Source organism: Grampus griseus, assembly GCF_964374135.1.
Source record: "Grampus griseus genome assembly, chromosome: 1".
In the NCBI taxonomy this organism is placed as follows: Eukaryota; Metazoa; Chordata; class Mammalia; order Artiodactyla; family Delphinidae; genus Grampus; species Grampus griseus.
This window is the reverse complement of record NC_139017.1, coordinates 163287831-163304227: the sequence shown is the minus strand read 5'-3', so window position 1 is coordinate 163304227 and position 16397 is coordinate 163287831. Positions and strand designations below refer to the sequence as shown.

Here is a 16397-nt window from a genome sequence, read left to right as displayed (position 1 = left end):
ATTCTCCAGGATAGATCATATCTTGGGTCACAAATCAAGCCTTGGTAAATTTAAGAAAATTGAAATTGTATAAAGTATCTTTTCCGACCACACGCCATGAGACTAGGTATCAATTACAGGAAAAGATCTGTAAAAAATACAAACACATGGAGGCTAAACAATACACTACTTAATAATGAAGTGATCACTGAAGAAATCAAAGAGGAAATAAAAAAATACCTAGAAACAAATGACAATGGAGACACAACGACCCAAAACCTATGGGATGCAGCAAAAGCAGTTCTAAGGGGGAAGTTTATAGCAATACAAGCCCACCTTAAGAAGCAGGAAACATCTCGAATAAACAACTTAACCTTGCACCTCAAGCAATTAGGGAAAGAAGAACAAAAAAACCCCAAAGCTAGCAGAAGGAAAGAAATCATAAAGATCAGATCAGAAATAAATGAAAAAGAAATGAAGGAAACAATAGCAAAGATCAATAAAACAAAAAGCTGGTTCTTTGAGAAGATAAACAAAATAGATAAACCTTTAGCCAGACTCATCAAGAAAAAAAGGGAGAAGACTCAAATCAATAGAATTAGAAATGAAAAAGGAGAAGTAACAACTGACACTGCAGAAATAAAAAAGATCATGAGAGATTACTACAAGCAACTCTATGCCAATAAAATGGACAATCTGGAAGAAATGGACAAATTCTTAGAAATGCACAACCTGCCAAGACTGAATCAGGAAGAAATAGAAAATATGAACAGACCAATCACAAGCACTGAAATTGAAACTGTGATTAAAAATCTTCCAACAAACAAAAGCCCAGGACCAGATGGCTTCACAGGCAAATTCTATCAAACATTTAGAGAAGAGCTAACACCTATCCTTCTCAAACGCTTCCAAAATATAGCAGAGGGAGGAACACTCCCAAATTCCTTCTACGAGGCCACCATCACCTTGATACCAAAACCAGACAAGGATGTCACAAAGAAAGAAAACTACAGGCCAATATCACTGATGAACACAGATGCAAAAATCCTCAACAAAATACTAGCAAACAGAATCCAACAGCACATTAAAAGGATCATACACCATGATCAAGTGGGGTTTATTCCAGGAATGCAAGGATTCTTCAATATACGCAAATCTATCAATGTGATAAACCATATTAACAAATTGAAGGAGAAAAACCATATGATCATCCAATAGATGCAGAGAAAGCTTTTGACAAAATTCAACACCCATTTATGATCAAAACCCTGCAGAAAGTAGGCATAGAGGGAACTTTCCTCAACATAATAAAGGCCATATATGACAAGCCCACAGCCAACATCATCCTCAATGGTGAAAAACTGAAAGCATTTCCACTAAGATCAGGAACAAGACAAGGTTGCCCACTCTCACCACTCTTATTGAACATAGTTTTGCAAGTTTTAGCCACAGCAATCAGAGAAGAAAAGGAAATAAAAGGAATCCAAATCAGAAAAGAAGTAAAGCTGTTACTGTTTGCAGATGACATGATACTATACATAGAGAATCCTAAAGATGCTACCAGAAAACTACTAGAGATAATCAATGAATTTGGTAAAGTAGCAGGATACAAAATTAATGCACAGAAATCTCTGGCATTCCTATATACTATATACTATATATACTATATACTATATACTAATGATGAAAAATCTGAAATTGAAATCAAGAAAACACTCCCATTTACCACTGCAACAAAAAGAATAAAATATCTAGGAATAAACCTACCTAAGGTAGGTTTAGACCTGTATGCAGAAAATTATAAGACACTGATGAAAGAAATTAAAGATGATACAAATAGATGGAGACATATACCATGTTCTTGGATTGGAAGAATCAACATTGTGAAAATGACTCTACTACCCAAAGCAATCTATAGATTCAATGCAATCCCTATCAAACTACCACTGGCATTTTTCACAGAACTAGAACAAAAAATTTCGCAATTTGTATGGAAACACAAAAGACCCCGAATAGCCAAAGCAATCTTGAGAACGAAAAAAGGAGCTGGAGGAATCAGGCTCCCTGACTTCAGACTATACTACAAAGCTACAGTAATCAAGACAGTATGGTACTGGCACAAAAACAGAAAGATAGATCAATGGAACAGGATAGAAAGCCCAGAGATAAACCCACGCACATATGGACACCTTATCTTTGATAAAGGTGGCAGGAAAGTACAGTGGAGAAAGGACAGCCTCTTCAATAAGTGGTGCTGGGAAAACTGGACAGATACATGTAAAAGTATGAGATTAGATCAGTCCCTAACACCATACACAAAAATAAGCTCAAAATGGATTAAAGACCTAAAGGTAAGGCCAGAAACTATCAAACTCTTAGAGGAAAACATAGGCAGAACACTCTATGACATAAATCACAGCAAGATCCTTTCTGACCCACCTCCTAGAGTAATGGAAATAAAAACAAAAATAAACAAATGGAACCTAATGAAACTTCAAAGCTTTTGCACAGCAAAGGAAACCATAAACAAGACCAAAAGACAACCCTCAGAATGGGAGAAAATATTTGCAAATGAAGCAACTGACAAAGGATTAATCTCCAAAATTTACAAGCAGCTCATGCAGCTCAATAACAAAAAAACAAACAACCCAATCCAAAAATGGGCAGAAGATCTAAATAGACATTTCTCCAAAGAAGATATACAGACTGCCAACAAACATATGAAAGAATGCTCAACATCATTAATCATTAGAGAAATGCAAATCAAAACTACAATGAAATATCATCTCACACCAGTCAGAATGGCCATCATCAAAAAATCTAGAAACAATAAATGCTGGAGAGGGTGTGGAGAAAAGGGAACACTCTTGCACTGCTGGTGGGAATGTGAATTGGTTCAGCCACTATGGAGAACAGTATGGAGGTTCCTTAACAAACTAAAAATAGAACTACCATATGACCCAGCAATCCCACTACTGGACATATACCCTGAGAAAACCAAAATTCAAAAACAGTCATGTACCAAAATGTTCACTGCAGCTCTATTTACAACAGCCCGGAGATGGAAACAACCTAAGTGCCCATCATCGGATGAATGGATAAAGAAGATGTGGCACATATATACAATGGAATATTACTCAGCTATAAAAAGAAACGAAATTGAGCTATTTGTAATGAGGTGGATAGACCTAGAGTCTGTCATACAGAGTGAAGTAAGTCAGAAAGAAAAAGACAAATACTGTATGCTAACACATATATATGGAATTTAAGGAAAAAAAATGTCATGAAGAACCTAGGGGTAAGACAGGAATAAAGACACAGACCTACTGGAGAACAGACTTGAGGATATGGGGAGGGGGAAGGGTGAGCTGTGACAGGGCGAGAGAGAGTCATGGACATATACACACTAACAAACGTAAGGTAGATAGCTAGTGGGAAGCAGCCGCACGGCACAGGGATTTCGGCTTGGTGCTTTGTGACAGCCTGGAGGGGTGGGATAGGAAGGGTGGGAGGGAGGGAGACGCAAGAGGGAAGAGATATGGGAACATATGTATATGTATAACTGATCACTTTGTTATAAAGCAGAAACTAACACACCATTGTAAAGCAATTATACCCCAATAAAGATGTTTAAAAAAAAATCCTTAAAAAAGAAAAAGAAAAGAAACGAGAAAAATCTCAAATAAACTATCTAACCCAACACTTAAAACAACTAGAGAGGGCTTCCCTGGTGGCACAGTGGTTGAGAGTCCACCTGCTGATGCAGGGGACGCGGGTTCGTGCCCTGGTCCAGGAGGATCCCACATGCCGCAGAGCAGCTGGGCCCGTGAGCCATGGCCACTGAGCCTGCACGTCCAGAGCCTGTGCTCCGCAACAGGAGAGGCCACAGCAGTGAGAGGCCCATGTACCACAAAAAAAAAAAAAAAAAAACTAGAGAAAGAAGAACAAAGAAAACCCAAAGTCAGTAGAAGGAAAGAAATCATAAAAATCAGAGCAGAAATAAATGAAATAGAAACAAAGAAAACAATAGCAAAGACCAATAAAACTAAAAGCTGGTTCCTTGAGAAGATAAACAAAATAGATAAACCCTTACCCAGACTCATCAAGAAAAAAAGGGAGAGGACTCAAATCAATAAAATTAGAAATGAAAAAGGAGAAATCACAACTGACACTGTAGAAATACAAAGGATTATAAGAGACTACTACAAACAACTATATGCCAATAAAATGGACAACCACAAAGAAACGGACCAATTCTTGGAGAGGTACAATTTTCCAAGACTGAACCACGAAGAATTAGAAAATATAAACAGACCTATCACAAGTAATGAAACTGAAACCGTAATTAAAAATCTTCCAACAAACGGAAGTCCAGGACTAGATGGCTTCACAGGAGAATTCTACCAAACATTCAAAGAGCAAACACCAGTCCTTCTCAAACTCTTCCAAAAAATTGCAGAGGTAGAAACACTCCCAAAATCATTCTACGAAGCCACCATCACCCTGATAACAAAACCAGAAAAAGATATCACAAAAAAATAAAATTAATGACCAATATCACTGATGAACACATATGCAAAAATCCTGAACAAAATACTAGCAAAAGAAATCGAACAACACATTAAAAGGATCATACACCATGATCAAGTGGGATTTATCCCAGGTGTGCAAGGATTCTTCAATATACACAAATCAATCAATGTGATACACCACATTAACAAATTGAATAAAAACCGTATGATCCTCTCAGATGCAGAAAAAGCTTTTGACAAAATTCAACACCCATTTATGATAAAAACTCTCCAGAAAATGGGCACAGAGGGAACCTACGTCAACATAATAAAGGCCATATACGACAAACCCACAGCTAGCATCATACTCAATGGTGACAAACTGAAAGCACCTCCACTAAGATCAGGAACAAGACAAGAATGTCCACTCTCGCCACTCTTATTCAACATAGTTTTGGAAGTCCTAGCCACAGCAATCAGAGAAGAAAAAGAAATGAAAGGAATACAAATTGGAAAAGAAGAAGTAAAACTGTCACTGTTTGCATCACTGTATACACAGAAAATCCTAAATATGCCACCAGAAAACTACTAGAACTAATCAATGCATTTGGTAAGGCTGCGGGATACAAAATTAATGCACAGAAATCACCAGCATTCCTATACACCAACAATGAAAAATCAGAAAGAGAAATTAAGGAAACAATCCCATTTACCATCACAACAAAAAGAATAAAATACCTAGGAATAAACCTGCCTCAGGAGGCAAAAGACCTGTACTCAGAAAACTATAAAACACTGATGAAAGAAATCAAAGATGACGTAAACAGATGGAGAAATATACCATGTTCTTGGATTGGAAGAATCAATATTGTGAAAATGACTATGCTACCCAAAGCAATCTACAGATTCAATGCAATCCCCATCAAACTACCAATGGCATTCTTCACAGAATTAGAACAAAAAATTTTACAATTCGTATGGAAACATAAAAGACCCCAAATATCCAAAGCAATCTTGAGAAAGAAAAACATGGTTGGAGGAATCAGGCTCCCTGACTTCAAACTATACCACAAAGTTACAGTAATCAAGACAGTATGGTACTGGCACAAAAACAGAAATATAGATCAATGGTACAGGATAGAATGCCCAGAGATAAACCCACGCACATATGGTCACCTAATTTACGACAAAGGAGGCAAGAACATACAATGGAGAAAGGACAGCCTCTTCAATAAGTGGTGCTGGGAAAACTGGACAGCTACATGTAAAAGAATGATATTAGAACACCATCTAACACCATACACAAAAATAAACTCCGAATGGATTAAAGACCTAAATGTAAGACCAGACACTCTAAAACTCTTAGAGGAAAACACAGGAAAAACACTCTTTGACATAAACCACAGCAAGAGCTTTTTTGACCCACCTTCTAGAGTAACGGAACTAAAACCCAAAATAAACAAATGGGACTTAATCAAACTTAAAAGCTTTTGCACAGCAAAGGAAACCATAAACAAGACAAAAAGACACTCTCAGAATGGGAGAAAATATTTGCAAATGAAACAATGGACAAAGGATTAATTTCCAAAATATACAAACAGCTCATGGAGCTCAATATCAAAAAAACAAAACAATCCAATTAAAAAATGGGCAGAAGACCTAAATAGACATTTCACCAAGGAAGACATACAGATGGCCAAGAGGCACATGAAAAGATGCTCAACATCACTAATTATTAGAGAAATGCATATCAAAACTACAATGAGGTATCACCTCACGCCAGTCATGATGGCTATTATCAAAAATCTAGAAACAGGGCTTCTCTGGTGGCGCAGTGGTTGAGAGTCTGCCTGTCGATGCAGGGGATGCAGGTTTGTGCCCCAGTCCAGGAAGATCCCACATGTCGCGGAGCAACTAAATCAGTGTGCCACAACTACTGAGCCTGTGCTCTTGAGCCCGTGAGCCACAACTACTGAGCCCACATGACACAGCTACTGAAGCCTACACGCCTAAAGCTCGTGCTCCACAACAAAGAGAAGCCACCGCAATGAGAAGCCCACACACCGCAATAAAGAGTAGCCCCCGCTCACTGCAACTAGAGAAAGCTCACGCACAGCAACAAAGACCCAAAGCAGCCAAAAATAAATAAATTTTAAAAAGAGAGACATGTACCACAATGTTCACTGCAGCACTACTTACAACAGCCAGGACATGGCACCAACCTAAGTGTCCATCGACAGATGAATGGATAAAGAAGATGTGGCACATATATATAATGAAATATTACTCAGCCATAAAAAGAAACAAAATTGAGTTATTTGTAGTGAGGTGGATGGACCTAGAGTCTGTCATACAGAGTGAAGTAAGTCAGAAAGAGAAAAATACCGTATTCTTACACATATATATGGAATCTAAAAAAAAAAGAAAAAAATGGGACTGATGAACCTAGTTGCAGAGCAGGAATAAAGATGTAGACACAGAGAATAGACCTGAGGACATGGGGTGGGAGGGGGAAGCTGGGGCAAAGTGAGAGTAGCATTGACATATATACACTACTGAATGTAAAATAGTTAGCTAGTGGGAATAGCAGCATAGCACAGGGAGATCAACTGTGCTTTGCAATGACCTAGATGGGTGGGGTAGGGAGGATGGGAGGGAGGCTCAAGAGGGAGGGGATATGGGGACATATGTATGCATATGGCTGATTCACTTTGGTGTACAACAGAAACAAACACAGTATTGTGAAGCAATTATACTCCAATAAAGATCTATTAAAAAATAAACAAAATAAAATAAGCTACAAGGATATATTGTACAACAAAGGGAATATAGCCAGTATTTTATAACTATAAATGAAGTATAACCTTTAAAAACTGTGAATCACTATATTGTACACCTTTAACTTATATAATATTGTACAGCAACTACAATTTTTTTTAGTTTAATATAAGTAACTAAATAAATAAATAAATGCCACTGTGTGCTGCCTGGAGAGGCTGGGAATTTTCAAAAACCAGCTAGGCTATGCTTCTTTTTAACAGACCTTCCTTCAGCTTCTCTCTCTCCTCTAGCTTTCTGCTATAACCAGCCAAAAAAAAAACCCAGCTAGCACATTTAACACTCTGCCTGGAAATCTCCTTGGCTACATCATCCAGTTCATTAGGTACATTTTCTACCTTCCACTTTACTACAGCCAACAGTGTTGCTAAACTTTGTCAACACGTAACCAGTTTCCAAGATTTTTCTCACTTTCCTTTAAACCCTCACCCACAGCCTCCTCAAAGGTCATCAGACTTCTAGAAACAGTTCTTTAAAAGCTCTTCAAGCTTTCACTAGCATTCCCTTCAAAGTCCTTCCAGCTGCCACCCACTGCTCCATTCCATTTGCATTTCTGAAAGCCAACCCCACCAGATAGATTAACCCATTCACTCATTTGCTCATTCAATAAATATTTACTGAGCACCTATTACATGCCAGAAAGTTTCTGAAGGACTGCCTAATGGAACTTTCATTCTAGTAGGGGAAGAAAGACAATAAATGAAAAAGTAAATATGCAGCATATAATATGTCTGATGGTGAAAAGTGCTATGGAGAAAAACAAAGCAAGATTAAGGTAGTTAGAAGTATGGAGAGTAGAGGATAAGGGAAAGGATGGTTAAGAAAAAACTCAGTTAAGTTCACATTTGAACAAATGAAGGAGCAGAGAAATGTGGCTCTCTAATCCCTTGGCACTTCAGGCACAAGTATATAAAAGTCCCAAGCACAGATGTACTTGCCTTGAAAGACAGCAAGGCCAGTATGGTTGGAGCAGGGGCAGAGCGAAGAGTAGATGAGGTCTAAAAGGCATAAGAGGGCACACGAGACCAGATGGTGTCTTATGGGTATTAAAAAGATTTTGGTTTTTACTAGAAGGTAAGAAACCACTAGATGGTTTTAAACTTAACAGTGAGCAAAGGGTCACTCTGGCTCAGGTGGCAGCAGTAGAAACAGTAGGAAAGGATGACATTCTAAATACATTTGAAGGCACAGTCCATAGCATTTGCTGATGGACTGAAAGTTAATAAAGTTGCAGAATGTCAGAGTGGCATTCAGTGCTCCTCCAAGGCTGGCGGAGAAACCACTGATGACTCGGCCAAGATTTCTGATATCTTTGCATTTCCGTCTCCCTCTTAGTTATGTCCACTTCTCCTTCTCTGCTACATATCTCAAGGGTAGGGAACTAAACTGCATCATAGATGAAGAAGAAACAGAAATTATTTTCTAAGTTATAATGACATTTTAAATATAATACACTTAAGAGACAGCAAATATACAAATCAAATGCTAAATCTTTTTTTTTTTTTGCGGTACACGGGCCTCTCACTGTTGTGGCCTCTCCCGTTGCAGAGCACAGGCTCCGGACGCGCAGGCCCAGCAGCCATGGCTCACGGGCCCAGCCACTCCACGGCATGTGGGATCCTCCCGGACCGGGGCACGAACCCGTGTCCCCTGCATTGGCAGGTGGACTCTCAACCACTGCGCCACCAGGGAAGCCCTAAATCTTTTTACCTCCAGGCCCTCTGCATTGGGAGCGCTGAGCCTTAGCCACTGGACCACCTGGGACGTCCCAAAATGGTCTTTTTAAAAACCCATACTAAAACCCGTATGTCTCACATGGAAAGTGCTCCATCATATATTTAGTGAAAGGTGAGTAGCAGAACAAACTGTCTGATATAATCTCATTTGTGGGGGAAATACATCCATATATTTATTTATCTATCTATCTATCTATTATCTGTGCTTCTGACCAATTGGCTATAGATTCGGGGTTCCAACAACCCCCTCCTACTCAGGATGCCAATCCCAAATCCAGGTTATTAACTATACTTCTGACCAGCTGGCTATAGATCAGAGGTCCCCACAACCCCCTCCTTAGGTTCAACTGCTAGAGTGGCTCACAGGAACATTTTACTTGCTAGATCACCGGTTTATTATAAAAGGATATAACTCAGGAACAGCCAGATAGAAGAGACGCATAGGGCAAGGTATGTGGGAAGGGGTACGGGGCTTCCATGCCCTCTCCAGGCGCGCCACTCTCCCTGCACCTCCACATGTTCACCAACCTGGAAACTCTCTGAACCCTGTCCATTTGGGTTTTTAATGGAGGCTTTATTACACAGACATGATTGATTTAGGCAATGGCCATTGGCAACTGAATTCAATCTCCAGCCCTTCTCTCCTTAGAGGTAGGGGAATGGAGGGAGTGAAAGTTCCAACCCTCTAATCACGTGGATGGCTTTCCTGGCAACCAGCCCATCCTTAGGTTACCTAAGGGCTTTCCAAAAGTCACCTCATTAAATATAAAAGACACCATTATCACTCATAACACAGGAAATTCCAAGGGTTTTAGGAGCTGTGAGCCAAGAACCAAAGACAAAGACCAAATATATATGAAAAATATAAAAGAGATAATGACAGTACCTACTTCATTGAATTTTGAGTACCTGCCACTGATAAGGCATGTAACGTCCCAGCAAAGTGCCTGACACATAGAAAGTAATCAATAAATTACATATTGCTATTATCTGTACATCTTTTCTTCCCCACAAGACTGTAAGCAACTTAAGAGCAAGAACTCTGCCGTTACTGTCTGCTTTGAGCCTGTTTTTCATGTGTAAAATGGGTATCACTATATTACTACTACATAGAATTCCACCAAATAAGATAACTCAACAAATTCCAGCACAGTGTCCAGCTTAAAATGCTCAATAAACATTAACTATTATTATCCCATACTTTTGTTTCTTTGTAATGACTAACAGAGAATCTTGCGCATGTGCCAAACCTGGGTGGGCTTTCCAGTTCTCCTAGTTGGGTGAACCCGGGTTCACTACCTCACCTCAGTTTCCACATATTAAATACTTAATACAGTATGTGGCACCCAGTGGATGCTTAATAAATATTAGGCCAGCTCCCCTCCCCGTCTCTTCTTCTTTTTCCCCTAAAGTTACATGCTCTGGGCAGGTAGATGGCCGGCAACCTGACAAGTAGGGAAGAAACGGACCTCGGGGCGAGAACTTCCGAAGTTTGCACATGCACCCACCCCTCCGTATTTCAGCCTCTGCTACCGTCTTGAAGGAACTCCGAGTTAAGGGGTCTGCTGCATTACGCTCCTCGGAGCAAATTTTCTCTCCACCCTCTTCCCTCACCTCGAAACCTCGCTGCCCCGGTCTCTCCACACACACCCCACCCACCCACCCCCGCCAGCCTGCCTGCCTTCCGCCCCCATTTTCTCTCCACCCTTCCCAAACCCCATTTTTCAACCTTCTTCAGACTCCAGCCCCTCTCTCCCATGAATAGCCAAAGCTATTCGCTCTCGGTCCCCGAGTCTATCTCCACATCACATCCAGGTCCTCCCAAACTCCTCACTTCTCACACCTCCGGGCCTCTAACCCCTCCCCCAACACCCTCTCTCGCCTCAACGCCCTACCTGCGTTTTCCGCCTCTTCAGCGCCGCCGCGTCCAGCCACACGCCGCAGGCCTCCTCCTCCTTCGGGCCTCTGCGCCTCATGGCCGCTGAGGAGACTAAGACTACGGGATAACGGAGTGGGGGTCCGGCCGCCTCAGGGAACCGCCATAACTGACTCCGCCGACGTTCGAATCTCGCGCCAACGCTGGGAGCGGAGCTACGCCGCGGCCGCCCCCACTCAGGCACCGCCCCCAGCGTCAGCCCCGCCCCTTCCCTAAACCCTGCCAGCCTGACCCCTTAATGTTACCAAGGCCACGTTCTTGCTGGTTTTCTCATTCAGAAGTTGTATTCCAGAACTGTGCTGTGTGAACGCGTTCGCGACACTGCACAAGGAATGCACATTTTCTTTTTGCTGAGTTAGTTGCACTTTCTTACTGATAACTATCAGGGCTCAGGGTTTTCCTTGTCTTATCGCTGAATCCTCAGGAACATCTCAAAAGGAAGAGGAGAGGAGGCGCTGATCCGCCAACTGCCAAGCTGGGGTCCTCAGTGCTACCTTAAATGGATTACTTTTGTAATTCAAAACAAGAAACAAAAAGCTAAGTATAACTATGAAACCTCATGGGAGAAGATTTAGAAAACATTAAGTAGAATAAAACTAAAAATTTGCAGTCAAGAATTAGCTTTCAGTATTGCTTTTCTCGCTTACTGTGTGGCCTTGGATTTTAAAGAGGATCAAATAAGGTTTGTGAAAGTACTTTGTAAATTCTGAGAGCCCCTCAGAGATGCAGAAATGCTGGCAACCATAACCACAATCTCCATAGATGTACTATATGTATAACAGGATATTTTAGCAGTGGAGTGACATTTCTTATTCATTCAGGGGTTTTTTTGCTTTTCTTACCTGTACTTCCTAATTTTCCTTCACTGTACATATATTACCATACATTGCTTATGTACTGTGGAAAAGGCAACACTGTAAACATTAACATATAACAATATCATAAAAGTTAACATATAAGATCTTCCTTGATTGAAAAACCAAAAAGTGAAATCTTTGTCAAATCATGTATTTTAAAACACATTCTTTTAACTTCTAAAACTTATTTAGTAATAAAACTGCCCCACCTTTCCTACCAAAAAAAAAAGTTCACATATATAGTGAATAAGACCCCAACCCCACCCCCAGGCAAAGATAAGACAGGATCTGTCCCCTCCTCCCTATGCCCACCTCCAGCCTCCCCATGAAAACCTCCTCCAACACAGTGAACAGATTCAAGGGGCACCAGGGCTCCCTCTCTAGGATAGGAGACAAAAAGCAAAGAGGCAGCTCTTATCACAGTCACTTTATTGTATCCAGGACACGAGAGTCCAGACCACTCCTAATTCCAGCCGCAGTGAACTCCTTCTTCCATACCTCTTGGCCTTTGGACAGGTTTTTCCCTCTACCTGGAATGCCCTTCCTCTTCTCCATCTGTAAACTCCTATTCACCCTCCCCAACCCAAGACCCTGAGGATCCCAGGCAACACTAATTATTCCCTCCTCAGTGCTTCCCCTGACAGTTCATTCCGATATTAAAGCCTTTACCATCCTGCATTGATCCACGGAGCCCAGTCAGTGGCCTGCCTCTGAGCAGAGGCCCAAGAAACACTGAATGGATAAACACTGAATCATGAACAAGGGAACCAGGAAAGACACTGGGAACAGGATGTGTGGGACGTAGAGGCCAGAGGTAGGAGGGTCAGGGCTCACTGTCTGGGATAGTGGCTGAAGAGGCATGGGGCACTGGATGGGATCCATTTCTGCCTGGCACAATCTTCTATCTTTGGGGGCTCTCTGCAGCACCAAAACTTCAGGCTGGGGTTCAAGAATGGTAAGATCCTGCACATATTTTGGGCCTGCCCTTTCCCTATCCACCAGTGAAATCTGGGTAGAGGGCAGTTGCTGACGCTTCCTCTATCTCTCAGCTCAGATTTGACTCTGACCTAAATCCCAACTTCAACCCCTCAGAGATAATCTGGAAGGCCCAGGCCAGGGTCTTGGCCCCAGCTGATCCTCCATCCTCACCCCTGAGAGGCAATGGGGGGAGGCAAACCAGGGTGCCCCACATCTCTCTCTTTCCCTCTCGCAGGGCAGGGAGCTGGGGCAGGCCCTGAAGTGGACCCCAGCAGCTCCAGCCAATCCTCAAATCCAAGGACTGGCCAGTGCCCCCGCTTGGCAGCTGAGGCGTGCACAGAGAAGTCACTGAGGGCCAGACACAAGCAATTTTATCAGGCCTTGTTCCCATCTGGAGCCAAGCCCAGACCCTTGGGCCCCCACTATACCTCCCTCCCTAAAAGCTGCCACCCCCCTTCACTGGGTCTTCCGATCGAGACTGAGTTTGCGCCGTACCAGCTGGCTCAGAAGGAATGCAGTGAGGATGCTGCTGCCTACAGTAAGCAAGAAGAGGCCGGAGAAGTTGTGGGGCCAGCGGGTGTGCAAAGGCTCATAGATGGGCCGCCGGGCCTCGTAGTCCAGCGCCACGGCCTCCAGCTGAGCCAGCGTGCACAGTACCAAGAAGACATGGAAGAGCTGGTGGCCCTGCCCAAAGACATGGCAGCTGCCAGGGAACCAGCGCTCAGGCACGAAGGCAGAGAAGAAAGTGGCCGCCAGCAGAAAGAAGACCACCTGGCATTTGTGGTAGAGAAGAGCCGGGTCGTCCGTGGCAGGGTTGGGGGACACGAGGATGCGGTGCACCACGGGGCTGATGTCCAGTGCGTAGGCCAGTGCCGAAGGCACCTCCTGGCAAGTGCGGCCCAGCAGGCCGGGCTTCTGGATGTACTTGTTGTAGCAGGAGCCAGCGCAGGAAAGCCAGGCGAGAAAGGCAGCCATGGGCAGGTAAAAGGTCTGCACCTGGGCATGCCAGGCGGGCTCAATGGCATAGTAGAAGTGTGCCAGGGCACTGCCAAACTGGTACACAGCCACACCCACGTAGTCCAGGAAGAAGAAGCTGTAATGCCAGAACTCGGACTTGGCCTGCAGGAGGTGAGCCAAGGCACTGAGGGAGAGGTAGGTGACGGAGGCAAGAACAATGATGAAGAGGGGCAGGGCGTGCAGGTCTCCCCGGAAGTCCACGGTCCCCACAAAGATGGCCAGCCGCAGCAGCAGCACCAGGGCCGCCAGCAGGTGGGTCCAGACGTTCACCGCCTCGTTGTGCTGCTGGAACAGTGTGCGGAAGTAGAAGCGCCAGGTCCTATGCAGCGGCCGGTAGCCCACATAGATGTATGGCTTCCAGAAGATGGGCGGCACCTCGGCTCGGTCCACCGTGAACACAGGCTCTGGCTGCACAGACGGCCGAGGCATCTGGTGGACCTGCCGCAAACTGGGCAGGAGGTGGCTGAGCTTCTGGGCCACCATTGTGGCCATGGCTGTGGGCGTGGCGAGGAGCTGGGAGAGAGGCCCGAGCAAGGTTAGGGGGCTGGTGTCCTCACCCTCCTGCCCCATGAGCAGCAGCTGGGGGGCTGTGCTCTTCCCCACCCCCTTATCCCTACACTGAGTTTAAGAGGAGGGGAGTTGTCCTAAGGGAGAGCTCAGCTCTGACTCATGATTGTTCTTCTCCCTATTGTATCTCGAGTGCCTAGAACAGTGCCTGGCACATAGTAGGTGTTCAGTAAATGTTTGAGGCATGTGTTAAAGAGGCTCACTATGTCATCCTACCTCTTTCCAGTCCAGGCTCTATACAGCAACCCTCATTGTTTTCTCCTGTGTTCATGTTGCCATCAGCGTTTACCTGACAATGACCTTGCTAACAGACCTGCTGCCTCTACCTTTAACTCCTTCGGAGTGGCCAGGGTCTGCCATTGACCCTCCATCACCCTACATGATCTGGTCCCTACTACCTTTCCTAGCCTTATTACTCAACCACAGTGCATTTCACATCCAGCGACAGCCTCATCAAAACCGTGGGCCTGCTGTTTCACATGTCTATAGCTCTGCACAAGCTGTTCCCTCCATCTGAGCCATTTACCTCATCTTGCCCATCTGGCAAACTCTTATTCATCCCTCAAAACCCATTTCTTCTGTGACACTTTCCCTGGAGGTCCTCCGATGATGATCCCTCTAACTTGAGTGCCTACAATCCTTTGACCATTATAATACTTCTCACGGGCATTAAATTGTTAATGTGAGCTCCTCCAGGGTAGGCAGTTTGTCTTATTATTTTGTGAACCCCTGGTGCTTAGCAGGTAGCTGGTGCTCAATGTTTGTTGAATGAAAAAACAACATAATAGTATCCTGATAATACTTCATAGCCTTCAAGGCCCAACTCGAAAAGCCACTTTTTTCCCAAAAGACCCTAGTAACAACTGATCCTATAAAAACAGCCCTTACCCTCAGCCACACCCTCACTCAAAAGTTCCCCCCTCCAGCCCTTCCACCATTGCTAATTGCAAATAAATCCAATCTAACCCCTCACCTGGCATTCAAGACCCCATGACCTGCTCCCACCCTCATTTCCCACCTAACCCAAATGTCAGACCCTGTGCCAACTTCCTTTCCCTCTACTGAAATCCTTTAAAACCAGTACAAGTTGTCACCTCCGGGGGACTTCCTTAATGCCCCCTTACTTCTCCCTGTGGGAGATCTATAATGGGTTATACAATTTAGCATTTAAAACACATTCATAGGGCGAGAGAGAGTCATGGGCATATACACACTAACAAACGCAGTAAGGTAGATAGCTAGTGGGAAGCAGCCGCATGGCACAGGGATATTGGCTCGGTGCTTTGTGACAGCCTGGAGGGGTGGGATGGGGAGGGTGGGAGGGAGGGAGACGCAACAGGGAAGACATATGGGAACATATGTTTATGTATGACTGATTCACTTTGTTATAAAGCAGAAACTAACACACCATTGTAAAGCAATTATACCCCAATAAAGATGTTAAAAAAAAAAAAAAAAAAAAAACACATTCATTCATTTAGCAAACACTTACTGAGCCCCTTCTCTGCTTCATGTCCTGTGCTGGGTCCCAAAGGTGGGGGTGGGCAGGAGAGTGGAAAAGAATTTGATCCCTGCCTTCAGGAACTTCATGATATGGTAGAGGTAACAGAGAGGAAAACAAAGCATAGCAAATGCTTACACAGCATGTGCTATGTGTCCGTGTCTTAAGCACTTTATGCATATTTGACTCATTTAAGCATCATAGCACCCTATCAGATAGGTATTATCATTATGCCCATTTTTCATATAAGGAAACTGAGGCACAGAGAAGTTAAGTACCCTGCCTAGGAAGTGGCAGAGGCATGATATAAACTCAGTTTGCAATCTTAACCACTTCCTTAAACTGCCCTTTGCAAAACAAGGTGGCAAGTACTATTAATCATTTCATAATTATATACTGCTTTTGCCTGGTACCAATTGCTTAATTCAGGCTTATCATTATCCACTGTTTCATTCATTAAATCAAATATCTGTTGAA

At 43.3% G+C, this 16397-nt stretch overlaps 2 protein-coding genes across 2 annotated transcripts in view; both read right to left on the bottom strand.

Moving 5' to 3' along the window:
- AUNIP (aurora kinase A and ninein interacting protein) overlaps positions 1 to 11040 on the bottom strand; it is a gene marked incomplete at both ends in the record, with an annotated part of 36499 nt that extends 25459 nt beyond the window's left edge. Inside the window, one exon of the mRNA XM_082654352.1 lies at positions 10960 to 11040. Coding sequence (XP_082510478.1) covers positions 10960 to 11040 — 81 coding nt within the window. The remainder of the gene's footprint in view (positions 1 to 10959) is intronic.
- A 1249-nt stretch (positions 11041 to 12289) lies between these two features.
- Positions 12290 to 14347, bottom strand: PAQR7 (progestin and adipoQ receptor family member 7). The gene has a single exon (XM_082665207.1). It carries the CDS (start codon positions 14342 to 14344, stop codon positions 13292 to 13294), a length of 1053 nt encoding a protein of 350 aa, XP_082521333.1. The 5' UTR covers positions 14345 to 14347; the 3' UTR covers positions 12290 to 13291.
- Positions 14348 to 16397: the final 2050 nt, after the last annotated feature.

What these genes read in the sequence shown, in the direction of transcription:
- PAQR7 (XM_082665207.1), bottom strand. Translation starts at nt 14,344, where the DNA reads ATGGCCACAATGGTGGCCCAGAAGCTCAGCCACCTCCTGCCCAGTTTG.